General features: G+C 39.5%; 1 protein-coding gene across 1 annotated transcript in view; it reads left to right on the forward strand.

Moving 5' to 3' along the window:
• The window catches only part of GTF3C1 (general transcription factor IIIC subunit 1), a 116,121-nt gene that overhangs the window by 38,638 nt on the left and 50,167 nt on the right, over positions 1-27,316 (forward strand). The window contains exons 7-13 of the mRNA XM_036737963.1: positions 4,675-4,842; positions 10,596-10,711; positions 11,761-12,061; positions 16,434-16,648; positions 22,301-22,443; positions 22,791-22,944; positions 26,310-26,413. Coding sequence (XP_036593858.1) covers positions 4,675-4,842; positions 10,596-10,711; positions 11,761-12,061; positions 16,434-16,648; positions 22,301-22,443; positions 22,791-22,944; positions 26,310-26,413 — 1,201 coding nt within the window. The remainder of the gene's footprint in view (positions 1-4,674; positions 4,843-10,595; positions 10,712-11,760; positions 12,062-16,433; positions 16,649-22,300; positions 22,444-22,790; positions 22,945-26,309; positions 26,414-27,316) is intronic.

A 27,316-nucleotide genomic window follows, 5' to 3' on the forward strand; every position in this document is an offset into this window, starting at 1 on the left:
ATAGTTTGTTGTTCAAGCTTTTCTAGTTTGGTAGGGTCTGGCAAAGCTTTGGTCTTGTTGGCATATACATCAAGAACCTGGGGTTGCCTCTATGTCCCAATAAAGCCACCACATAAGATTTTGTAAATGTTCTATCCTTGTCATTGCCCTAATAAGAGTAACTCCAGGGGGTGGAGGCATACTTTGTATATGCACATATGTATAATATGATATGGATATAATAATGTATATATGTGCTTAGACAGATATAGTAATTAAAGTACTTTTTCTATAACAATAACCCTGAAGTGTAGGTAGCACAAATATTACTATTCTCAGTTTATAGATGAAAGAACTAAGGCTCATTGATACTTAAATGACATTCCTTGTGGTCGCACAGTAAGTATCAGAGCCAGCATTGGAACCCAGGGCTCCTTTACTCCAAACTTAGTTCTCTTTCAGTGATGTCCTAGATTTCTCCTTTTACCCAGAGCCATACCATAGCATTCAGGATAAAAACAGTCAAATCTATCACCCCAGGTGGTCAAAGAAGTCTAGATTTTTTCTTCCAAAAGCTATTTCCTAACTATTTCAACGGTAATGTAATTTGCCAAGCAATGTTCCAGTCCTTAGAGTGGACTCTATATAGAGACTAGAGTTTCAGCAGATGGAGGCCAGAAGTCTGGGGTTCAGTTTCAGCTTTTGTACTTAGTAACTGAATAAACTCTAGGCAAGTCACCAAAGCTCTCAGAATCTTGGATTTCTCCTCTGTAAAAACTAGGGTAACAATAATCCTTGTACTGCTTACTTTAGGGGTAAGGGAAATCATTTTGTAAAGCACAAAGGACCATATTAATGTAAATTGTTATTAGCACCGTTATATTGATTTGGGATTTTTAGCAAGCAGGTAAGAAAAGCTATTTCCCATTTATGCCATGCTTTTGAATTTGCAAAGTGTCTTCCTAACAATCCCCTGAGAAAATTCAGAGTACAAGTATTGTTATCCCCATTTTATAAAAAATGAAACTGAGAGGCAGCTAGGTGCAGTGAGTAGAGCACCGGCCCTGGAGTCAGGAGGACCCGAGTTCAAATACAGCCTCAGACACTTGACACACTTACTAGCTGTGTGACCTTGGGCAAGTCACTTAACCCCAATTGCCCTGCCTTCCCCCTTCCAAAAAAAAAAGAAAACAATGAACCTGAGGACCAGAGCAGTGAAGTAATTTGCTGGTGTAGTCATTTGTGGAGCCAGGAGTACAACCTGGGTCTTTGGACTCAGAATCCAGTCTTTTTTCCACTATACTATGTCCAGGTAACGTCTGCATAGCACTGTGCCGATATAAGCCCTTCCACAGTATGGGATTGGCTTCATGCAAAAGATCTACCTTTCTAACCCCATTTCTATTTTACCAACTATCCCTGTCAGACAATAGCATTCCCCTTGGTGTCTCAGTGATAAAAGACTCCAGCTAAGGTTTTCTTTTTAAGGTGGAGAATGTTTTAACTTTGTAGCCACATATTGAGGGAAGCAACACACAATGCTTTCTCTGACATAGAGAATTTTCTATAGAAAAAAGCTTATTTCATGTAGCCCTCAGGGGAATCTTGTCACTTTTCTCTCACAAGCATTTTGGAGTATTTCAATTTTACAAACGCATAGGTCCCATATGATTCATGAAGCCAGCAGTATGCATTTCTCAGCTGCTTTTGATCCAACTTAAAATGGATTCTGCATTGGAGGGCCTTTCAACTGCCTCTTTCCCCCAATTCAATCACAGCCTGGAAGACTGTCAACCATTTTGCTGAAATCTATCCCAAACTCTACATTTCAATAATTCAGCTAGTGCTATGGCCAAAAAAACTTATAACATGTTGACCAACCTTTTTGTGATGAACTGTTCCTTCCTTTTGTAGCAGGCTTTTCCTGGGATAAAGGACCCAGGATGTTAAGGCCATCCTCAAAATCTTTCCAGCCTAGTGGGACCTGCCAGAGCTCATTCCCCATCTATCACAGCCTTTGAGAATTCAAGGTCACTATTAAGGTCACGATGAGCCAGTTACCAAAAGAGAGCTTCAGGCACAACTGTAGTTAATAGAACAGAGATACGTTATTCGAAGGCTGACGAGAAAACAAAGTAATGGGACTGGACTTTGTATGTTTTTTACTGTTGACTTCTTTCATGCCCAAAATAATTGGTATTCGCTTTTCCACTCGTAGTTTTTTAGCCAAGTTGTTTCTGTTAGAAACCTGATACAGTAGGCTTATTCAAGCAAGCCTCAGAATTAAGCAATCCTTACAATGATGGACTCAGTTTTATTTAGCAAACATATGTTAAGTACTTGTTATGTGCTAGCTACTTGTGCTAAATAAACCTCAATTTTCCTAGCTATATGCCATGGGGCTGTCACTTGCCATCCGTTTCACCTAAATAACAAAAGGTTATTTAGGTCTGAAAACAGCCAATGAAATGATAGGTCTGCAAAAAAAGATATTTGAAAAGTCTTCTGAGCTTAGTGGAAGAAAGGATTATAACACTAAAAGGTACCATCAGTACCAACCGCAATGCAAACCCCCAAGACTTATGATGAGCCAAAGGATATATAAGCAAGAACAAATTAACATGATTAACTTGACACCAGAAACACTTTCTTCCAAGACAGCAACCTAATAATATTGCATTTAAGAGATATACAGTCAATTTTCTCCTAGTCAACAACCAGATGTTGTTTCTTCCCTTTGTTTTTAACTTCCTTAAGAAACTAACTAGCCAAGATACACAGAGTAAGTGTCGTAACAGATACTAATGAAAGAAAATAAACTTTATGAGTGCTGTGTTGGGCTCTATTGGCAAAGGGGAATACTCTTAGATCACTTTCCTTTCACATCAGCCAAAGCTATGAGTACCTTTTCCAGGGTCATTTCCAAAAAACCTTTGATTTGACAAAATCATTTATCAGTCCTTTCAGCATTCCTCAGGAACCTACTATTACTAACCTGAAATCTCTTCTGCTGAGCATTAGGTGCTCAATTTCACTACAATACTTGGTTGCTCACAACTGGTGGCTTATTCATATTTTAATTTTAAAACATAGTCAAATTTCTTTCATGTCATAAGCCAATAGGAACACATTGAAAACTAGTTAAATATAAGTATTTAGTTTATTATGTGCTAGTCCCTGCCCTCAAGGAGCTTAGGGAAAGATAAGATGAATATATAAGAGATGCAAGTATACTAGAGAAGGCAGAATATTTGTTGTTCAGTCACGATCGACTCATCGTGATCCCATTTGAGTTTTCTTGACAAAGATCGTGGAGCGGTTGGCCATTTCCTTCTCCAGGTCATTTTAGAGATGAAGAAACTGGGGCAAACAGGATTAAGTGACTTGCCTAGGGTCACAAAGCTACTAAGTGTCTGAGGCTAAATTTGAACTCAGGTCCTCCTGATTCCAGGCCCAGTGCTCAAGCCACTGCACCACCTAGCTGCCCAGGCAGAATATAAGAAAGTGCTACAGGAGGGACTCCCAAAGTACCATATGAATTCAGATGAGAGAGACATCACATTTTGTTGTGAGGGTCCCTGGAAGGGATCAGGTGCAGGCCTTCAGATTTTATGCTCACCAAGGATCACCATTTTGATCTTTATTTACCTCCAACAAAATAGATGGCATCACTCAATATATTAAAGAAGCAAACATACTTCCATATATTGAATCAATGTCTGCCTTACATATATGGATGAGCATTTTTCAAATATGTGTAGATACTATTGTTAACAAGTTCATTTAAAAGTTTTACTGAATTCCTAGTAGCTTTTTGTCACTTTTTCTCAGTCAGTTGATAATAATACTATAAATTCTATCATTAAAGAGGCTGTTTATTTTCTTTAAGCTAAAAAAGGAGTCCTTATACTTCAAAAGGTTGGGAAACACCCATCTAGCCCAGTCCCCTTCTCTTACAGATCAGGAAACTGAGGCTCAGAAGTTGTGATGTTAATGTGATTAAAGATCTTCCTGACCCATTTATCCCATCAACAGGTCTTAGGTGGAGCTAGTTAAGGGTAGCTTGATTAGGAGAGGCTTGTTTATAGAAGGCCCACATCCTTTTGCTAATTAGGTCACAAGGGTTGTAAAGCCGACAGGTTCTAAAAAGGGTTTATATACTCTGAGGATAGCTGTTAAGCTCTTTCTCAGAACTGCGGGAGGAAAGGACACAGGCAAGAAGATAGCTAAGATTTGTGAGTGAGTGTTTATGGTAAGGCCCCAGCAGAGGGGAAGGTTATAGGATGGCTTGGCTCCCTGCTGTCATACTGTGTTTTAAGTTCCTTGCTGTTATGATAAAGTGGGCTTACTGGTTTGGGGATATAATTGCTGCTATGTTGAATTGGAGTTACTGGTTTTGGGATTTGATCCTCTGGTGTCTGAATATATGTTTTACCTCTTCTGTCTTCTATATGGAAAGTCTCTTATATTCTGTGATACAGAACTATACAGGCATATTCATGGTCACCATTGATACTGTGACACTTGCCTTACTGATACAGAAATAAAGTGACTTGCCAACATTGATACAGAAAAGATTTTATTATGTTTGATATAAATACATTTATGGCCTGTCGAATTTCCATTTTTGTGCTTACATATGTTTTGATACCATTACTTTTTTCTTTGCTGATAGTTATTTGCTTATATTCCTAGGAACACATGTCATGGTCCGATGCCTCAAGCTACTGAAAGAATTTAAACGGAAGGTAGAAGATGATCACGATCAAGATGATGATGATGATGATGAGGTGATTTCCAAGGTGATCCAGCCTGTAGACATCGTCTATGAGAGAGACATGCTGACACAGACTTATGAACTAAGTAGGTAGCATTATCATGTTATATGTATCTAATCATGTTTCTGAACTAGCTTAATTTTAAAGTGTTTTGTCCATGTATAAAAAATTAGGATTCTTAGAAACAGGAAAGACCTTTATGATAGCTGTAACCTAAATGCATCTTCTGACCCTGCTTCTCTGCCGTTGGGAGCCTCACAAAGCTTTGTGGTCAAAGGAAGGCTCCATAGCTGGACCTGGGCTTTTCTATGTACTTGATGTGGGGAGGTGGGCTTTGAAACTTTATGTTTACTAAATATGAAAGAAGACAAATGAGAGAGAAAAGTAAACCTCATAGACGGCTATCCGCCTGTGGTTTTTCCAAGGGAGTAGCATCAGAGGGTCAGTGAGTAGTCAAGAAAACTGATTTAATTTCTCTTACCAGCATTGAGCTTCCTGGGGAAAGGCCAAGTTGGGGGAACATTGTGTAGTACTGGGAAACTGCTATATTTATTTGCAAGGCTATCTTAAATAGACAGAATAAGAAAGCATTTAGAATGAGATTTTTCCCCTTCACAATTCACACACCACTCTAAAGTTGCCCTTATTTGTTGATCAAGGATGAAATGAATAAACCTTAAAGCAGTGTATTATATGTTGTCATTTATCAGTTTGAATAACCTTTTCTGGCACAGCTGTTTCAGTCCCCTTAGTTCATTTTATGTTTTAAAATTTTCCTTTTTATTATTATGAACTGAACAAATATCAAATACAGACATTTCCTTATACAAAAAAAAGAGAGAAACCAGAAAAAGACTCAGCAATCTTCACTATGTACAGTTTGGGGATTTCGTGTATTTCAGGTTTAACATATAACAGTATTGGTAGTTCCAGCATTGCCTTGCTTGGCTGGGTCTACTTCTAAACACACCTCTTTTTCCCGCTTATTTTTTTAAAATTATTAGTTGACACTTTTTTTTCTTTTCTTCCTTTTTTATGTCAATATCACTATTCCATCCAAACACCTTCCCAAAAAAGTCCTCTTTCAAAATAATCTTGCAAAAAAAAAAATCCCACAGATCACCCATTAGCCATATGTGAAAAATATATGTCTCATTGTGAGCCCCAATCTGTGGCCTATCAGCATGGAGGTGAGGTGTTCTTCATTATCACAATCCCCTGATGTTACAGATAAGGAAATTGAGCCCTGATAAGTAAAGTGACTTGTCCAAGGTCATACACCTAGTTCATGACAGAGTGAGGGCTAGCACCTGAGTCATCTGATCCCAATGACTTTTTTACTATACCAAACTGTCTTTCTTCTTTGTGTTTGTTTAATGATCCTGGGATGTTCATTCTGAATTTTCCTACCAGACAAAAATGGCATGAAGCCCATGCAAAGGATTAAGTGCTTGACTGTTCTAACCCGCCCTACGGACATCTAGCTCTGCCTCCCACTCCCTTTCAAGTTTAGTCAATAGTTCCTTTTATATTATATCAATTCAGCAGCATCATGCTAGCCACTGAGATGATAGAAAAGAAATAGAAAATACTACCATTATCCTTGGAGCTTATGAATTTTTGGAAATTCACATATATATTTATGAAATAGAGAACTGTAGAGAATCTAATAGAAGGTTGTATAGCTTAGACCAGGGCTTCTTAAACTTTTTCCACTCGTGACCCCTTTGGCGCTTTTTAAAATGTGGGTCGAAACCCCATGTGAGGTTTAAGAAGGACTGGACTATAGACAATCAGTACCGTGGGAATTAAGAGAGAGGAAAAATCACTATGGGCTGAAGTTAACCAGGGAGCTCTTCAGGAAGGGCTTGGGTCTGGATTGGCTCCATTATGGAAGGACGTTGTTGACAGCAAAATGGACATGAGCGAGAGTGTGGAAGCAGGAATTAATATGACATGGGAATGGTGAAACAAAGTGTGCTCATTGGAGCAGAGGATCTTTAATGTTCTGAATAGCATAAACTTGGAGGTAGAAGACGTGGATTTGGATCCTGGATTGTTTGAAATGGGGGCAGTAATTCTTGAAGTATCTAGTACAGGGCTCTCCAAGATGCAGCCCACCTACAAGCATAGAAATTGACATAAGTGCTTTAGTAAATGGCAGAGCTCTCACCAAAATGGCTAATCAAAACGTATTGTCTATTATTTAAATAAAGACCTAAGGTTGGACGGCCCTGATCTAGTATGTGGGATGTTGTGAGTGAAGTGCTTTGTGAAATGAAAAACCCTCTATATAGGAGCTGCTGTTATTGGATTGCACTGAAAGCATAGGACCAAGCTGATGAAAGTGGTTAAATGTCGGCCTAGAGAATTTCGAATTGAACCATTTGGCGTCTTAATCAACAAGCATTTATTAAGCACCAAATAAGTGCTTAGTAGTAGTTTTTTGTAGGTGCTTAAATTAGGGCGGGACATAGTAAAGCTGCCTTTTAGAAAGATTCAGCTGGTGACATTTGCAAGATGGATTGCAGAGAGGAAATACTGAAGTCAAAGAAACTAATTAGGTTATTGCAATATAAAGCTATACAGTAAAGCCTTGATTAGAGCAGTAGAAATAGAGAAGGAACGTGTCAAAGGAAGAACTGATGGAGCCAACGGAACTTGTTGACTACTAGAGAAGATTTTGAACTAAAGGGTCTGGGAGAATAGTAATAATGCCATGGACCAAAACAAACAAGTTAAGTAAGGGACAGGGAAAAGTTATAGCAGGAAGCCTTCATTCAGTAATTTGTTAAACCTCTGCTAGGATTGTTCTGGAAGATTAGTCCTGAGTGAGTTTCGTTAGGTGACTTCTTGAGGTTGGTTGGGTAACTGGTGACGGGATATTTCGGTGAGTGAAGTGGGAGTGGAAGCCAAGTGCAGTCATTTTTTCATTCATTCATTCATTCAGTTAAGATCTGCTGAGTACCAACTATGTGTAAGGCAGGCCTATGGGGGTTAAAGATACTGTGAGGTATTGGAAGTGATGTGTGGAATCCACTCATTTGAAATGTTTGGCTATAAGAGAAAAAGAAATAGAAAATGGGGTAACAGGGTCAAATGAAGATTTTTTTTTAAATAGTAAAAATGTGAACATTAAGAGGCGGAAAGAGCAATTGAAAGTGTTAAGGAGATTAGTGCAGAGGCAGGTCTGGATTTAGCTTTAAAAAGGAGGAATGAAGGGGGCTGTGAAATTGCATACTCATTCTATAATTACTACTTTGTTATGCATGAGAGCATCAATTTTCTTTGCTAATAATTAGATTTAATATGAAATGTATTAGTCCTACCCAGTTTGAGACAGTCAAGAGATAGGAGCCACAATGTGCATTTTTATTTTGTCTATTTTGGTATTAGGATGGAGGGATTTTAGCTTAATTTCTGGGAAGGGAGAAAAACACAACCTCTCAGGTTTTGGTATGAAAAATATTAATCCCAAGTCTAATCAGTTCTGAGTTTGAACCTTCTCCCTTCCTCTTATGACCTTGGACAGATTGTGAACCTTCTGGGCCTTGGTTTCTTTATCTGTAAAATGAAAAGGCTGGACTGGATTTCTAGTACTCATTCCCCCAAAAAATCTATGATCCTCATTCACCTCTGGCATCTTTTGATGGGAAAAGATATCCATAATAATAATAGCTGAAGCCCCTACCTCTGCCACAGCCCCTGAAAACCCAGGGGAGAAAAAGTTCTGGACGCTAAAGTTGTTGGCACCATCAAATGGTTTAACCTCAGAGGCAGATAGGGTTTTATTACTAGAAATGCCATTAAAGAAGATGCATTCCCATCTACCTTGCTGCCACACTCTAAAGAATACTTGGGCCTTTACATCTGCACTGCAGCAGAAATCTCCTATATGTGTTGTCTTCCAGTATTGAATATGAGCTCCTTTAGAGAAATAGTGGTCTTTGCAGTTTTTATCACCAAAGCTTAGCACAGTACTTAGTGTGTAGTAAGCACTTAATAAATGCTTTTTCATTCATTTGTTCATTTATTATATAATGCTTTAAGGTTTGTAAACCACTTCACTTATGTCACTTGATCTTTACAGTACTCCTGTGAGAAAGGTGCTATTATTATCCTCATTTTATAGATGGGTAAAGTGAGGCTTAGAGATTAAGCAGCTTACATAAAAGGAGAGAGGTGGCTGGAGAAGCCAAGTACATGCCCAAGACCACCCTGATGGTGTGTCCTCTGACTCCAAACCCAGGGGCACTTTGCACTATAATTGCACAACTCCAAAAACACAACAGTCTGGAGCTCTTGATTTAGTACAGTTATGGCAAAAAGGATCTTGGAGTCAGAAGACCACAGGTCAGATTTGAAGCAGGTCACTATAGGCCTCCAAACTGCTGTTCTCATTTATAAAGGGGTCATATTAACATGTGCACTGATTAGCTCCCTAGACAATTGTGAACAATGTGTTTTGTAAATCTTAAAATGGTAGGAAAATGTGTTTTTTAAAATGGTAGAAAAGCATTTATTATATTATTATTATGCACCTTAATAGCCCCTGAGGGCACAACTACATTATAGCATAGTATAATAATGGGCATAGAGAGTGCCCACAATAGACTACACAGCCTTGAAGTACAGTAATTGATGATATCTTGTATTTCTTATGGTCATTTACTATTGACAAAGTACTTTACATACATTGTTACACTAATAGTGAATTATCAGGAAAAGTTTAATTCCTATTCAGTATCCTCTATCTAAGAAGGCAAGGAAGTGTACTTCTATAATGGAGTTCATGTGTTCCATGTTAGTATGGATTGTGCATGTCATTACGTCTTTCCATTTTAGAACTGGAGGGAGAGGGGATTTAAAAATTAGTTACACTTCCCTTGTCTCAAGGATCTTAGTTAATAGAAAAAGTAATCACAGCTGACATGTATATATGTATGCACACATGTATGTGTGTGTTCAACTTCAGTACAAATCTGTGAGGTTGTTACCACAAGTATTATTTTCGTTGACAGTAAGGATTGTTTCATTCTTTGTATTCACAGTGCCTAACATAGAGAAGAGACTTAATAAATGCTTTTTGATTAATTGATTAATCACATTTTACATCTTAAGAAACTGAGACTCAGGGAAGTTAAATTACTTGCATTGAGGTCAGTCAGTCACCAAGCATTTATTAAGTACTTAGTATGTGCCAGGCATTGTGCTAAACACTGGGAATACAAGAAAGGCAAAAACAGGCCCTGCCCTCAAGATATGTACATTCTAACAACTAAATTGCAGAGCTAGGAAGCAAACTCAGATCTTGCTACACCACATTCACTGCCCTCTCCACTGTACCTCAGGCAATAAGGCTTTCTCAGAAAGTAGCAGGTGCCCTCTCCCTGCCAGCCTTCATACTTTATCTGTAGGAGAAGTCTCTGTAAGAGATCACCAGGAAGACATCTTACCAGCTTTCACTTAGACTAAATGGACCCTGAGATTCCTTCCAACTCTGAAATTCTGTGAAGTCTCTGAAGAAATCTTAAGGAATAAAGGGGCAATGTATCTGGACAGTCAGCATTCTAGTTCTTAACATTCAGTATAGTACTTTAACGCAAAGGAGATGACAGCATCTCAGGGATTTGGTTGCATTAGAGGATTCTGCTGCCATCTGTTTTCCAGAAGAAAAATAGCCTTACCCCTTGGTGACTTCTGTAGGTCAACCCATATTGTCTTTGTAGTGTTAATTTACCTTTGTTTCCCCCATTGTTTAGCACAATGCTCTATACTTAGTAGGCTCTAAGTGAATTTTTGCTGAATGAATGAATACTATCTTCTTGTTCCAAACAGTTGAAAGCAGAGGCACCAAAGGAATTTCCCAGGCTGAGGTGCGGATGGCTATGAATGTGGGGAAATTGGAAGCAAGGATGTTGTGTCGTCTACTCGAGAGATACAAAGTGGTCAAGGTAACATTGTGACATCACCTCACATTTAGCAACTTGGTTTGTCTCTAGATATGGAGAGGGGGAAAAAATACATTAGATTGAGCCAGAAAACTAGGTAGGACCACCATGTCGGAAGTGGGAAGAGCACTACATTTCTCATCAGAAAATCTTGAGTTTGACTCCTGGTTCTGATCATTTCTAGGTATATAACCACAGGCAAATTATTTAACCTATAAGATGAGCCTGCTTTTCTTATCTGTAGTATGGGGCTTTACATTTGCCCTACCTATCTCACAAGGTTATTGTGCAGAAAGCCCTCTAAAAACTTTAAAGTGCTATATAAATGTAAGTCACCTTTATTGAGCATGAATTAGTCAGCTCTGTTATTTAGGGGCTGGTGGCCAATTTGTGGTTTGTTCAGATACTTTGTATTCCTGCCCTCTGGTTGTTAGCCTTTTGGTCAATTTACTTAGTCTGTCGGCAATCCACCAACATGGAATAGAAAAAGAGATGGACTGTATGCTCCCAGAAAACAATCTGGTTAGGGAAGAGGTTGAAATTTTTGGATAAAGCCAAGATTTGCCATTCTTTAGGATTCAGTTACTTAAGCTGTCCCTGCCTTCCAGCACTAGGGATAACCAAGAATCAACTGGCTTCTTTTCAGATTGCTGAATTGTTGTACTGCATTTCTCATCCCTAACCTGACATTGGGGTTAGCTGCTTTTGCAGGTGGGGAAACTGGCACAGGTTGTTAAATGGTGCCAACATCTCATAGGAATTAGAGCTGGAAAAAAAACTTTAGAGTGTGTCTAGTCCATCTCCCCCATTTCACTGTTGAGAAAACCCAATCCCAGAGAGGTACGTAACCTGCCCAAAGTCAGGCAGACAGAATTTGAAACCAAGTCTTCTGATTCCAAATATACTGATTTTTCATCCTCTTTTGGGGGCAGAATAATACTTTGGAATGCCCACCCTTTAGTCCCCAGTTGTGATTTGACTCACTGAAACATGCTGCCTCATGTGTCCTCAACCGGTTTCCCACTATGATTAACCTAATCTGATCTCTTCAGGGTTTCATGGAAGATGAAGGTCGACAGCGGACAACAAAGTATATTTCCCATGTTTTTGCAGAAGAAAGTGATTTAAGCCGGCAGTATGAGAGGGAAAAGGCACGAAGTGAGCACCTCACCATGGTTAACTTGGCTCCAGTGCCTGAAGAATCTCTTGCACCTGAAGGAGAGGACACGTTCCACACAGAATCTGACAGTGAGGAAGAGAACACCAGAAACACCAAAAAAAGAGGAAGGGCATCCCAGGGTGAAATGGGAGCAGGGTCAAAATTCAGTCCCAAGCATTCAACCCCAACAAAGGGTAAGGACAATTTCCTAAAAAGGGTAGCTAGGCCAAGTCTGTAGGAAATGCTGCCCTGGGACTACATTTAGAAGGGAAGGACCTACCAGTTCAGTCACTCTTTGCTTTGTGGTGTTGGTTTTAGAGATGTATTATTTAAAATTCTCTCCTAAACTAGAAGTCCAATAGCTTACCCTGCATCATTCATATATAGAGGAGGAAATATTGGACTTGGCATCAGAATATGTAAAAGCTTGTGGATGTTAGATCTGCAAGAGCCTAGAGTGTATGTGGCCTTCTCAAGTCCTGTATGGATGGGGGACCCATGGTCCAAGAGCAGAAGTGCCTTGCCCAGAATCACATGAGCAGGAAATTGGAGGGCCGAGGCTGTTCTCAAACCTCATTCCTCTCACTAAAAGTCTAGTGCTGTTCCACTCTAACACATTGATTCCTAGCTTGGAATCTTGATTCTAACAATAATAGCAGTGAAAGCTAACATTTATATAGTGCTTACTGTGTGCCAGATACTGTGCTGAGTGCTTTACAGTCGTTACCTCATTAGATCCTCACACAATCCTGAGAAGTAGGTGGGATTATTATCCCCATTTTACATATGAGAAAACTGAGGCAAATAGAGGTTAAGTGACTTGCCCAGGGTCACGCAATTAGTGTCTGAGACTGGATTTGAACACAGCTCTTCCTGACTCCAGAGCTGGTGCTCCATCCACTGAGCCTCCTAGCTGTCCTATTTTATGAGCAGGATAGCTAATAAATTTTCTGCGTGCATGGTATTTATTCCTTTTTTATGGCACCAACGTACCATATTCTATTCAGCCATCTTCCAATAGCCAGACACATAGGCTGCTTCTAGTACTAAATAGAACAGCTGTGAATATCTTTATAAATTTAAGTTTTTTCCTTTCCATATTTTTTAAGTTAAAGTCATAGCAGTTAGACAGCTAGCTTAGCTTCTCAAACCTCAGTTTCGACATGCATAAAATCGGGATAATAGTATTGCACTATCTCACAAGGCTATTGCAAAAATCAAATGATAGTAGGTAAAAGCATTTTGGTAACTAAAGCACTGTATAAATTTAAGCTGCCCTGCCTGAGAGGCAGTGTTTGGAGTCAGGGAGGCCAAAGTTCACATCCTGATTCTGGCACACACAGAATGACTGTGGATAGGTCACTTACTCTCTCAGTACCCCACACTTTCCTGAAGATCACAAGTTATAGGAGAGCTGCTGAGCTGCATTCTGGAGGGGGTTTCCACATCTACAAGCACAAACCTGGATTCTGAAAAATGGTTATCACCATTATAATCATTATCGTGTAATAGATTCTCAACCTCATCACCATCATCATAACAGCAGCATCATAAGGCAGAAGAGACTTGCACAAGTCATCCAGTCCATCCTTTTGCTTCCAAGGCATCGTTAGCCTTCTTATACCTTTTAAAAGCCCGGATATTCTGCAGCCAGGATTTAACCTAAAAATGTCATAGGAAGAGAAAATGGAACTGAACTCTGTAAAAATGTTCAGAACTACTCTATTTTATTTAGATGTTCAACCAACACACATTTATTAAGCATCTATTATGTGCCAGGCACTCTGTTAAGCTTTGGAGACATAAAGAAAAGCAGAAATAGTCCTGGCACTTGAGAAGCTTGAAGTCTAATGGGGGAGTTAACATTCAGACAACTGAATGCAAACAAGACATACTCAGGATAGAATGGATATAATCTCAGGGGAGATGCACTAGCATTGAGAGGGAAAGAGAAAGGTTTCTTGAAGAAGGTGGGATGTTATCTGAGACTTGAAACAGGCCCAGGAATGCAGGAAGCGGGGAGGAGGAGGGAGAAGACAATCCATGAAATAAATATACAAAAAAAGAAGAACACAATCTTGCATAAAACCCTCAACATTTAACAAAGTAGAAACAAAGAAAAATGCATTTGTTCTGTGTTCCCTTCCAGATGCATCTGCAGTTCTGACACCTTTCATCTTGCCTTCCTTTTCCTTCACGTCTTTGTCTCTCGTTCCATATCATCCTGTATTTGTCCTTCTATATTTTCTTCATGCCTGGTATTTATCTTTTTTTTTTTTTTTGGCACTATGATCTTCTATCGTACCAACACACCATATTTTATTCAACCATCCTGCAGTTGCTGGACACATAGCCTTTTTCCAGTACTTAGCTATTAAAAATAGAATGGTCATGAATATTTTTGTAAATTAAGTTCCTTTTTTTCTTTCTATATTTTTAAGTTAAAATCCTAGCAATGGAATGCCCAGGCTTAAGGACATCATACGTCCTGTGACTCTTGTTTTATATTGCCTTATTGTTCCCCAAAATATTTATTCTGGTCTTTATTTAATTTTTAAACAATTTACAGCCTCCATTGCAGTCTTAAAAGCCATGAGATTTTCTTCCTGATGAATTTTTAAAATTATTTTTCTAGCTCTGTAAAATAATTTTTGGTAGTTTGGGTATGGCATTGTAAATTAATTTAGGTGTTAATATCATTTTTATTATATTAGCTCGGCCTACCCATGAGCAGTTGATACTTTTCCACTTGTTTAGATCTGACTTTATTTGTGTGAAAAGTGTTTTATAATTGTATTCATATAGTTTCTGGGTTTGTCTTGGCAAATAGACTCCCAAATATTTTATATTGTCTACAGTTATTTTAAATGGGATTTCTCTATCTCTTGCTGCTGAGCTTTGTTGGTAATATATAGAAATGCTGATGATTTGTATGGGTTTATTCTGTAGCCTGCAACTTTGCTAAAGTTGTTAATTATTTCAAGTAGTTTTTTTAGTAGATTCTCTAAGATTCTCTAAGTATGCCATCATATCATCTGCAAAGAATGTTAGTTTTGTTTGCTCATTGCCTATTCTAATTCCTTCAATTTCTTTTTCTTCTCTTATTGCTAAAGCTAACATTTCTAGTACAGTATTGAATATTGGTGGTGATAATGGGTTTCCTTGTTTTACCTCTAATCTTATTGGGAAGGCTTCTAGCTTATCCCCATTACAGATAATACTTGCTGATGGTTTTAGATAAATACTGCTTATCATTTTAAGGAAAGCTCCATTTATTGCTATGCTCTCTAGTGTTTTTAATAGGAATGGGTGCTGCATTTTGTCAAAAGCTTTTTCTGCATCTATTGAGGTAATCACATGATTTCTGTTGGTTTTGTTATTGATATAAAGCCATGAGGTTTTCTAGGTTTTACCCAACTCTGTCTTGCTGCATTTGGCATTCAGCTATCCATTGGGTCTTTATGAAGTGAGAGGTGGTGCTGTTAATACTTTGAAATTAGTCAGTCAGGCAAGAGGAAGAGAAGTCCTTGCTCACCACTAGTCACCTAAATTAGTTTTGCCACTCATTAGTTTTCTTGTTAAAGCTATTGTCACAATCTTTCCTCCCAAACTCTCCCCTCTTCCCACCTTCCTGTTATTGTTGAGGGTGCCACCATCCCAGTCATGCAGGCTCACAACCTAGGTGTCATCCTTAATTTCTCACTCTCCTTCTCCCCCGCCACCCATAACTAATCTGTTGCCAAGGCCTTTCAGTGTTCTTTTCAGTTCTTTTTCAGTTCTTTCAGTTCTGCCTTCATAACATCTCTCCCTTCCCCCCTTTTTCTCCTCTGACTCTGCCACCATCCTGGTGCAGGCACTTAGCTTTTCATTATTGGACTACTATAGTAGCCTTCAGGTTGGTCACACTGGTCTCACGTTATCCATTCTCCATTCAGCTATCAAACTAATCTTCCTAAAGTGCAGGTCTGACCCTTTTTACCTTCTCTACCCCCAGCCACAACTTGATAAACTCCAGTGACTCCCTGTCATTTCCAGTATCAAATATAAAATCTTCTGTTTAGCATTCAAAGCCTTACATCACCTGGCCCCCCTACCTTTCCAGACTTTTTATACCATAGAAACTCCCTCTCATCCCCTCACCCTGTGTACACTTTGATCCAGCTACCCTGGTCTCCTTGCTGTTCCTTACATAAGACTCTTCATCTCCCAACTCCACGCATTTTCACTAGCTGTCTCCCGTGCTTGGAATGTTCTCCCTCCTCATCTCTGCCTCCTGGCTTCCCTGGCCTCCTTCAAGTCCCAGCTAAAACCTCACCTTGTACAGGAAGTCTTTTCCAACTTTTCTTAATTCTAGTGTCTTCCCTCTATTGAATACTCCCCTTTTATTCTGTATATACCTATTTTGTACATAGTTGTATACGTGTTGACTCCCCCAATAGACTGAGAACTCCTTGAGAGCAGGGACCATCTTTTGTTTCTCCTTGTACCCCCAGTGCTTAGCACCTGGCATATCATAGGCCCTATTGCTTATTGACTGACTTCTGTGGCCACTCTTCTTTCTTGTAGCTGGGTGGAGGTTCCTAAACCAACATTCAACAAAGAAGAAGTCATCGTCTTCTCTAGGAACCACTGATGAGACCGATGAAACCTCAGGGGCCTTTGTTGACAACATTTTAGAGACCTCCAAAGGCTCTGAGGCCAACATCTCGTTTGGTACCCACTCCACAGATGAAGATGGTGATGTGGCTGTGATCGAAGAGGTCAGACTTGAAAACCCAAAGGTGAGTTCAGGCTGTTGGCCTCTGGTTTATTTGGCCTTTGACATGCTTTACTCTTATTTAGTTTTGTAACTTTTTGTCAAAGGGCCTGTGTCATGATGCTAATGTTCATATGGGAAAAGTGATGAAAGAGGTGCATCTATATTTATATCTATCCCTTACTACACTTTCCCCTCTTGTAGTTGATTTCTTCTGCTTGGATGAGGATATAAAATTCTAAATGTTGAATAGCATCTTATACCTCGATAGTCTTACCTTTTCCTGAAGATTCTCTCAACCCCTCTCAACCCCTCACATCTGTGCTCCTTTTGTGTCCAATTTGGAATCTCTACAAGGGCAGAGACTGACTCTTCTTTCCTTTCTGTTCTCCTCAGCACCTGACACAGTGCCTTGCACACACATAATACGTGCTTAATAAATATTTATTGCAGTGGATTGTTGGGTTGCCTGTGGGAACATCTCTCCCATCATTTGGTTTGTTGGCTGTGGAGTTTACTAGCTTCCTCCTCATAAGGAATCTTTTCAGAAGTTAGAGTAGAATTATCTGCTTAGATAAATCTGATCGATATAGAACTGGAAGGTCTCTCAGAGGCCTGTCATTTTTGAGATGGAAAAGCTGAGTTGTAGGGATTCAATGACTTGCTTCTCTGTGGTCATACAGCAGTAGAGTATGACAGGTTTGATTTGAACCTGGATCCTCCTGATGCCAAGACCCACACTCTATCTTCCATATCATATTGCATCTCCTCTGCTGCATGTAGGACACAAAAAATACAGAGTATAGATGAAATAGTTGTCTTCATGGAGAAGGCAGTTGGAGGGTAAGAAAACAACATTTATCTCTAGTGCACAATATTACATGATAAGTGCATTAGAGACTTACCAAACAGTGCCATGTGAGGTCCCAAGGCAAATGTTATCACTGCTCAGAGGAATTGGGGAAACCTTCATAGAAGAGGTGGAATTTGGTTTGGTCTTTAAAGGATAGTTAAGAATTCAACATATGAAGAGAGGCTTGAAGGGAATATTAAGCGTAGGAAATAGTGTGGTTGAAGCCATTAATGGGGGTGTGAGAGCTCCAGGAATGCTGGGGAAATAGTCATCCATGTGGGCTGTAGAGTTCTTCAGGAAGCAATAATGGAATAGGACCAAAAAGGGGAAGTGGTGCCAAATTGTGGAGGCTTCTGAATCCCGGGGCAGAGGCAGGGCTGGGGGTAGAGGAGCCTTACGTAAGGAGTCACCTGCAGTTTTTTTCTGCCAAGGAATAACATAACCAAATGTGTGTTTTAAGAAAGATTGTCTCGTAGAAAACTCCCCTCAGTCAGCCAGCATTTGTGAAACACCTTCTATATGCCAGGCACTTTGATACCAAAAAGGTATCGGAGACCCAGTCCCTGCCGTCAGGGAGCTCACTGTGTAATTCTGCTGTATTTATTTAGATAATGTTTCCCTGATATTTGTGCTGTAAAATAGGAAAAGGAACTATGTAAGCATCTTCTACTTACTGTACATCTTGTACCTTTGGTAACTTCATTACTCTTTGAGATTCCTGCTTCAGTGTGCTAAAGAACTGTAACTCACCCAGATTTACAGAACAATGTGTAACTAATAACCAGGTTGAAACCTGATCACCTAATGCAGGCACTTCTGCCTTTCTCCAGGCCCTGAAAAGTACCTTTTGACCTATTCCTGTTTAAAGTGGAACAGGGCCCAAGTGAGGAATTATAATGGAAATTTTATAAGTTGCACTGTTGTTTTGGACCAGGCGTGTTTGTTTTGAGACAGAGCAGTACAGTCTGGGTGATTGAAAGTCATGGGCACACTGCCAGTACAAGGGAGGCCAGAATCCAGCAAGCAGGAAGTGCCATGCTACCCCTTGTGGGGTAAGCCCTGGGGCTTCCACAAAGACAAAACAAAGATTTTCCTTCAAGGAGCTACATTCTGCTTGAAAGATACACTATGGATAGGGATAGCGGCAGCATGATATGAAGAGAAAAGAGATTCAAGTCTCATGGGGCTGTACCTCTTGTTAAGTGTAGGCAAGTCACTAAACATTTCTGCCCTCAGTTTCCTTAACTGTTAAGAGACAGGGTTAAATTATACCTCTGAGGTCCTTTGTAACTTTACAGCTTTCAAACTAGTATAAAAGTATAAGGAGACAAACAGGAAGGAAGTAGGAAAAGGAACAGCTTCAATTAAACCAGTCAGCCAAGTATTTATGAAGCACCTGTTCTGTACCAGGCAGAGGCAGCATGGTATAGAGAGCTGGCCTCAGACTTGGAAAGACCTGGGTTAAGTTCCCAACTTTACCACATAATGGTTGGGTGACCCTGGGGAGAGTCACTTAACCTCTAAATGCCCTTTGGCAGCTCTCTTGATACTTGCAGAGAATGTGCTTCTCTGAACTCCTAGAGGAAGTTCCTTACCAAGCCCTACCTATAAAGAAATCACAGGTTTGATCCAAAAAATGTATTTTTACATTGTGCTAAGCAGTAGAGCTAAAGAGACAAAAATGAAATTGCCAGTGCCCTCAAGAGCTTCCATTCTACTGAAGAAAACACATGTACACATAGAAGTAAGTACACAGTTCATGCAGAGTCAATACGAGGAACTTGCAAGTGGTGGGAAGGCCATGCCATCCTTGGGGGAAGACTGGAAAGGCCTCAGTAGGAAGTCTGGCTTGAGCTGAGCTTTGAAGGAAGCTTGGGATTCTAAGAGGCAGAAGTGAATAAGGAATGCATTCCAGAGATGGGCTGCATACATCCTGAGGAACAGTGCAAGAAAGGGAGATATGGAGTGTTGTGTAGTGAACGACAATAAGCAAACACTAACTTGGGCTTGAAGGGAAGAAATATAGAATAAGTCTGGAAAGGTAGGCTTGAGCCAAACTATCAAGGCTTTAAATGACAACCAGGAGTTTGTATGTTGTTCTAGAGGCAACAGAGAGTCATGAGAACTTTGTGATTCAGGGGAGTGATGTGGTAAGACATATACCTTAGAACTATCCCTTTGACCACAGTGTTGGAGGAAACTTGAAGACTTGAGGGCGAGGAGACCAATTAGGAGGCTAATTCGGTAGGCCAGGCCACAAGTGATGGGGCCTAAAATAGAGAGGTTTTGATGTGAAAGGAAAGGATATAGATATGAGAAATGTTGTGGAGATAAAATCAACAAGATTTAACAACTGATTGGATATAGGCAGTAGGTTAAGGAACAGTGAAGAGTCAAGGATAGTGCCAAATTTGTGAAATATGGTAGTGCCCTTGACCAAAACAGGGAAATTAGGAAGAGGAGTGTGTTTTGGGAAAAAAAAAATATTTTGTTTTGGATGTGCTGAATTTGAAATGCCTATAGTACATTCAGAATGTACTATAAGCAGTTGATGATATGGGGCTGGAGCTCAAAAGAAAGATTGTTGCTGCATTTTTTTTACTTTAGGCAGTATTAAGCAGCCACTCTTCAATTCTCTGCCTGCCCTAGTGGGGACAAAGCACATTTGACTTCTTACAAAGTGTTCACTAATGGAAGAACTGAATTGAAATGAAAGCATAGCAGACTCTGCCCCAGAATAATAACTCGTGTTTCTGTAGTGCCTTAAGATTTACAAAGTGCACCTAAATTAATTACTTATTCAGTGCCATACCAATCAAGCTACTAAAAATTATTTTATAGTTAGAAAAAAATAATAACAGAATTCATCTGGAAGAACAAAAGGTCCAGAATATCAAAGGAATTAATGAAAAGAAATGCTAGGGAAGGTGGCCTAGCCATAGCAGATCTTAAATTGTATTTTAAAGCAGTATTCATCAAAACTATTTGGTACTGGCTAAGAAATAGAGTGGTGGATCAGTGGAATAGGATAGGTACACAAGACACAGTAGTCAATGACTAGGGTAATCTCCTATTTGATAAACCCAAAGATCCCAGCTTCTGGGATAAGAACTCACTATTTGACAAAAACTGCTGGGTAAACTGGAAAATAGTATGGCAGATACTGGGCATAGACCAGCATCTTACACTGTATACCAAAATAAAGTCAAAATGAGTACATGATTTAGATATAAAGGCTGATACTGTAAGCAGACTGGGAGAGCAAGGAATAGTTTACTTATCAGATTTATGGAGAACGGAAGAATTTAATGACAGAACATTATGGAATGCAAAATGGATAATTTTGATTACATTAAATTGAAAAGTTTTTGTACAAACAAAGCCAATGAAACCAAAATTAGGAGGGAAGCAGAACACTGGGAAAGAATTTTTACAACCAGTGTCTCTGATAAAGGCCTCATTTCTAAAATATATAGAGAACTGAGTCAAATTTATAAGAATACAAGTCATTCCTCAATTGATAAATGCTCAAAGGATATGAACAGGCAGTTCTCAGAGGAAGAAATTAAAGCTACCTATCTATAGTCATATGAAAAAATGCTCTAAATCTCTATTGATTAGAGGAATGCAAATCAGAACAACTCTTAGGTACCACATCACACCTATCAGATTGGCTAACATGACAAAACAGGAAAATTATAAATGTTGGAGAAGATGTGGGAAAATTGGAACACTAATACATTGTTGGTGGAGTTGTGAACTGTTCCAGCCATTCTGGAGAGTAATTTGGAACTATGCCCGAAGGGCTATAAATATGTGCATACCTTTTGACCCAGCAATACCACTAATAGGTCTCTATCCCAACGAGATCATAAAAATTGGGAAAGGATCCACATGTACAAAAAATATTTATAGCAGCTCTTTTTGTGGTGGCTAAGAGTTGGAAATTGAGGGGATGCACCTCAATTGGAGGATGGTTGAGCAAGTTGTGGTGTAGGGATGTAATGGAATACTGTTGTGCTATAAGAAATGATGAGCAGGCAGACTTTAGAAAAATCTGGAAAGACATATATGGAGTCTAAATGCAGATCAAAGCATACTATTTGCTCTCTTGTTTTGTTTTTTCTTTCTCGTGGTTTCTCCCACTCATTCTAATTCTTCTTTAAACATGACTAATTTGGAAATATGTTTAATAAGAATGTATATATAGAGCCTTTATCAGATTGCATGCTGTCTTGGGGAGGGGAGGGAGGTAGAGAAAATTTGAAACTCAAAAGCTTATGGAAGTGAATGTTGAAAACTAAAGTAAATTAATTTAAAGGAAAAAAGGTTAAAAAAAAGATTTACAAAGTGCTTTCCTCATAACAACCCTGCAGGGTAAATGATGGAAAAGTTATTGTCTCTATTTTATACATGAGGAAACAGAGTCTAGGAGACCGGGATTGTATAGCTGTTTAGTATTAGATCCAGCATTTAAACCCCAGTCTCCTGACTCTGAGCCCAGCACTCTTTGCACAACACCATATTGCCTCTCATTGGAAAGAAGGTGAAAGAAAGGAGCATAGGAATAGACACGTTGCTCATAGTATGTAACTGCTTTCAGCTGTGAACCTGGTGTTCTTGAAGCCCTTCATGTGCTTCTGCTGATACTTATCAAGGTGTAAAGAATCTTAGTAGTGGAAGACAATTTTCTTGCTTTGCTTTGTTTTTAATTTAAATATGTGGGTAAAATTACCCAAGGGGATAAATGCTCCAGTAAATGTATTATTTAAGATCTAAGCTTTTCAGTATGTTAACCCAGTTTTACTTTTGATGTTGTCTTAGGAAAATAGCTCTCTCCAGAAAAAAGGGAAGAACGCCAAGACCACAGCCCAGGAGAAACCTCACGAAACATACCGGGTGCTCAAACGTCGAAACTTGATCATAGAGGCTGTGGGCAACCTCCGATTAATCGAGAGCTTATTCACGTAAGAGGGTCTGCTTTTGTGGTGGTAGTAGTAATAATATTAATAATAATCTGTCATAATAAATCAGAATTAATTAGAGCCTCTTGAGTGTTGACGTTAAGTATCTCCTTAATAGCATCCTTGGGTAATGGAGACGCAGTTTGGCTTTAGACAAAGCTTTGTCTGAGACAAACTGTTCTACCCTCTATTACCCCAAACACAGTCCTTCCTGATACCCAAAAAGAAACGACTAGATTGCAATTTAAAAGCTATGCCTGGGTCTTGCTTAGTTTCCTTTGGCCACCAGAGTAAGTTGTGAGATGCGTTGAAGATAACAGACCTGGAATTTCCTTTTTGTGATCATCCAGGCTTCAGAAGATGATCATGGACCAGGAGAAACAAGAAGGGGTATCCACTAAGTGTTGTAAGAAGTCTATCATCCGCTTAGTTCGGAAGCTATCTGAGGAAGGGCTTCTGAGGTTGTACCGAACCACAGTAATCCAAGACGGCATTAAGAAGAAGGTAATCTTAAAGACAGAAACCTTCCCTCTCCCTTTCTTCTTTTCTCTCTCATCTTGCCTCCCTTCTGCCCTTCTCCCATCCCTCTTTTTCCTTCTCCCTCCTCTCCCTCCTCTCCTATTCCATATTCCACCTTCCTTATTTATTTCTCCTACTCTGCTTCCAATGCTCCTTTTCCTTTCTTCTCTGTAACTCCCCTTTCTTTCCCTCCCCACTGACATGTTAACCTCTTTCTCCATGACTATCATCTTTTGTTATATTATTTCTTCTGATTTAAGGAGTAGAAATTGTCCCTTTTTAAAGAGGAAACCAGACTAGACATGGGGAAGTGATGTGCTTGTATCCTAAAGTGGTGCACAGAAGGGGATAGTAAAAACAAATGTTCCTTACGGTTGCGCACAGAGTAACTGATGTTTGTGGTGTGCTGGATGACTGATCTCCTTGGAGTCTGCATTATCCCCATAGGAGGTAGTAGTCTCATTTTACAGATGAAAAAACTGAGCTTCATTGAAGGGAAGTCTCTTGCCCCATGTCCTGCAGGTCATCAGTAGCAGAAACAAAAAGCAAACACAGATTTTTAACTGAGTCCGTTGCCCTTCTGTTAGGCCCAGCTGTTTCTCTAGTAACTAAACTAACTTTTCAGCCAGCCCTGAGGGCCCAAAGAAGAAGGAAGCTTATTGCTTCCAGCAGGGCATTGCTTGGAGAAATTAAATATCATTTAGAGGGTAGAATTTTAGACTGAGCATCAAAAAAACATCAGAGAGGTCTGCAAGAAGTTATCCCAAAGGAAATGATGAATGCAACTCAATTAGATACAGTACCGGAGGTTGTCCAGCAAGGAATGATACATCTTTTTTGTCTCATAACTCATCTGTTTGAGAAAATTTAAAGTTATGGTGCATTCCCTTAGCAACTATAAGTCAGCCTTTTTGCACATATAAGTCACACATCTTATGGGGTATGAGTATATAAGGTAATGTTAACTCTGCACTGAAACCAGAGGAAATGGCACTGTAGGGACAGTCATTTTGAATTTCCTGTCATTTTTGGATCCAGTTTTCAATTTCTTTCTTATCATAACTTTGGTATCACCTGTTTTGTTTTGTTTTTTTTTTTTCTGAAGCAGACAAGACAGCCCTGTATGTTTACAAGGTCATTTCTTTGTGATGGTAGTAATAAATGATAGCTGGCAAAAGCATTTTATGTCCGTTATTTTATTTGAGCTTCACAAGAGTGATTTAAGATGAAAAGTATAAAAGACCCAAGACCACCCAGACATGTAAGTGGCGGAGCTAGGAACTGAATCCAGATCTTCCAATACCAGGTTGAAAGATCTCAGAAGTTACTAACCTTGAGAAAGATTTCCACTCAAGAAGTCCTGTGCCAGCTCTAAACCCAACCAGGGATGACTAGGGTAGAAAATAGCTCTCTTTTGTGTCTTCCAATAAAATCCAACTCTAATGTGTCATCATGGCATGAAGGGGACCCTGGATTTTCTAAGGCCATGCCAGAGGAACACAGGATCTAGACTCTTCAGCAAAGCTTTGAATGTAAAACTGGATGCCTGTATTCCAACAACCAGACTCAAAGTGTCCTTGCAAGCTTGACTACCAGGCGATATGTATTTTGGCCACAGCAGTTCATGGAGATGGTCTACTAAGGTGGTGTGAACCACAGTGATGCCAAGAACCCACAATAATGAAATGACAGCATTAAAGTAGGATCCAACCACAGTCCATTGGCAACAGTACATTTTATTTCCATCCTGTTTTTCATCAAAAGACCTTTTGCGTAAATTAGTTCATATAGTCAATGTCTCCATAGAGCAGTTGAAGTCTGAGGTGACTGTGTTTTACAAATAGTGAATTTAAATTCTCCCAAATCACAGAGCAAGTCACTCGGGTTTGTGCCATATCCATTAGTTGATAAGCAATTACAAATGTAAATAAATGTAATTAAATGAATTAAAAATACAAGAAACAGCATATCATACATCCTCAGAAATGAGGCCCGGCAGGATGGAGTATGAGTACAGAGTGGATGACAGAAAGAAGCAGCTGGGATCAAGGAAGCCAGCCCTTCCCTTTACTAATGAGAGTAACTGTAATTAGTTTTTAATATGTCTGCAGTAAGTAGCTTCAGTCTTCATTTCAAAAATTCTGATTCCAGACTAGAAAAGTGCAGTCAGTTTATTGTCTTGGAAAAGCTGAATATGATTAAGATGCACACGACTCTGCACTGTTGTAAACCTGATGTTTTTGCTCCTATACTTATTTCGTAGGCTAGGCAGCTAGATCTTAGGAAGTTTCCAAGACCTGTTCAACTATGAAAAGTAAGAGATCTCAAACCAATGGCAAAGAACTTTCAATCTGACTCTGAGCTTTCAGGATTGCTATTCTCTATCCATCTCTGGCTATACTTCTTAACATATTGAGAAAGGAGGAAGAACCTCCTTTGTTCTCCATTTCACAATTAAAGAAATGAGTTACAATAGTTTTTGTTCCATTAAGCAAATATGAATATAAAAGATCAAAGCTCATTGGAGGAGGCTTTATGCATGGTTAAAAAAAAAAAAGACAGTGGTGTTACAGAATGAGAGCACTGAATTTAGAGTTGGGGGACCTATGTTGGAATACAGCCTCTGCTACCATGTAAACTTCCTTATCTATAAAATAAAGGGGTTGGTCTAGATGATTCCCGTGGTACCTTCCAGCTCTGAATCATATTACTCAAGAAAGATTGTTGAGCCACCATTGTTTTTTGGGGGAGAAAAGGCCATCCAGGGTCACTTGTAACTGAGAAATGTTCAGATTACTGCAGTGTGACCATCTGTGACATCAGTCAGTGACAGGCAGGTAAGCACCAGGAAGGAAGCTAATGTCCTAGGACTTCATAGGAGAAGATTTGCAAGTGTTACTGCCTTATTTCAAAGACCTAATTCGTCTTCATAGCAGAATAATCATTTGCCTTAAATGTAAAGCTTCATGATTTTTTAATTTTCTGGCTGGAGTAACTGCAAACTGAAATTATTTTAAAACAACTGGCATCTTGATATAGTTGTCTTAAAGAGGTATCTTTTGGAAATAAATCTGAATGTTATTTGAAAATGGATATCACTGTATTTAGTTCATAAGCAAAAATTGGGGAGCTAGTTATGCCTTTCCTCCTCCTCCTCTTCCTCCTCTTCTCTCCTCTCCTCTCTCCTCTCCTCCCCTCTCTTCTCTTTTTTCCTCTCCTCTCCTCCCCTCTCTTCTCCTCTTCTTTCCTCTCCTCCCCTCCTCTCCTCCCCTCCTCTCCTCCCCTCCTCTCCTCCCCTCTTCTGCCTTCCTGAAACCTGCCTTTTTGGACACTGTGGCTGTTTTCCATAGGTGGAGTTTGTGGTCCATCCTTCTGTGAACACCAATGACCCTCTTATGAAAAGTGCTATTGAACAGGTTCGTTTCCGGATCTCCAATTCAAGCACAGCAAACAGGCAAGTTGCAGGCACCAGGAATGATTTGTGCCTCTGCTGATGCTCTTCCCTCCCCAGGCAACATGTGGAACCTTGTCTTTTTATATCAAGTTAAGCACTATTTATTAAGTACCTACTGTGTACAGAGCACCTGATGATAGGCCCTGGGAAGATGCAATATTTATGTATGAAAAGGTCTCTGCCCTCGTGAAGTTTGCTGTCTCATAGAGAAGTAAAGCATCATCGAAAACTAATATATAAGGACATGAGAGAAGTACAAAGCAAAGTTTTATTCAGACTTTATGAGAGCAGATCAGTTCATTAACTTAGCTGGTTTTTTGTTTTGTTTTTTATTTTTATTTTTGTTTTGGTGCCCTGGTCTAGCACTGGCCAGTTTCCAAGATTCTGTAAAAACTGGAACCTTAAGGTTTCCTTTTCTCATTCTGTACTCAGCAGGATGGTGGGGAGGGGGAGGTGTTTGGGAGGGGGTTAGAATGTCTTCCTTAGCCACAGATACTTTGTCATAGGAAGCTGGTTCATTTTCATATAAGTATATAATTCAGAGCTTGTTAGGTTGTGAGCAGAACTGTTCATTTTACTTTCTACACTTATTTTTCTTCAAAAGCCCAGGAGACACCAGTCCTTGAGTAAGCATCTGTATTTACCAAAGTTTGCCTTGAGCAAGGATTCTTCACCTTCTTTGGTCCTAGACCCTTTTGTCAGACTTGGGGAGCCTGGGGACCCTTTCTCTTGTTTGTAAATGGATAAATTAAAATGTGTAGGATTATAAAGGAAGCCAATGATGTTGAAATACACTTACCAGATTTTAAAGGTTCACAGAGCACCAATCTAGAGTACCTGTAAGCTATCCACTTGGCCTTCCTGATCCTCCTTCGGTGTGAAGGGTTTCTTTCAGCTATTTGA

Source organism: Trichosurus vulpecula, chromosome 9 (genome assembly GCF_011100635.1).
Source record: "Trichosurus vulpecula isolate mTriVul1 chromosome 9, mTriVul1.pri, whole genome shotgun sequence".
Lineage (NCBI taxonomy): Eukaryota > Metazoa > Chordata > Mammalia > Diprotodontia > Phalangeridae > Trichosurus > Trichosurus vulpecula.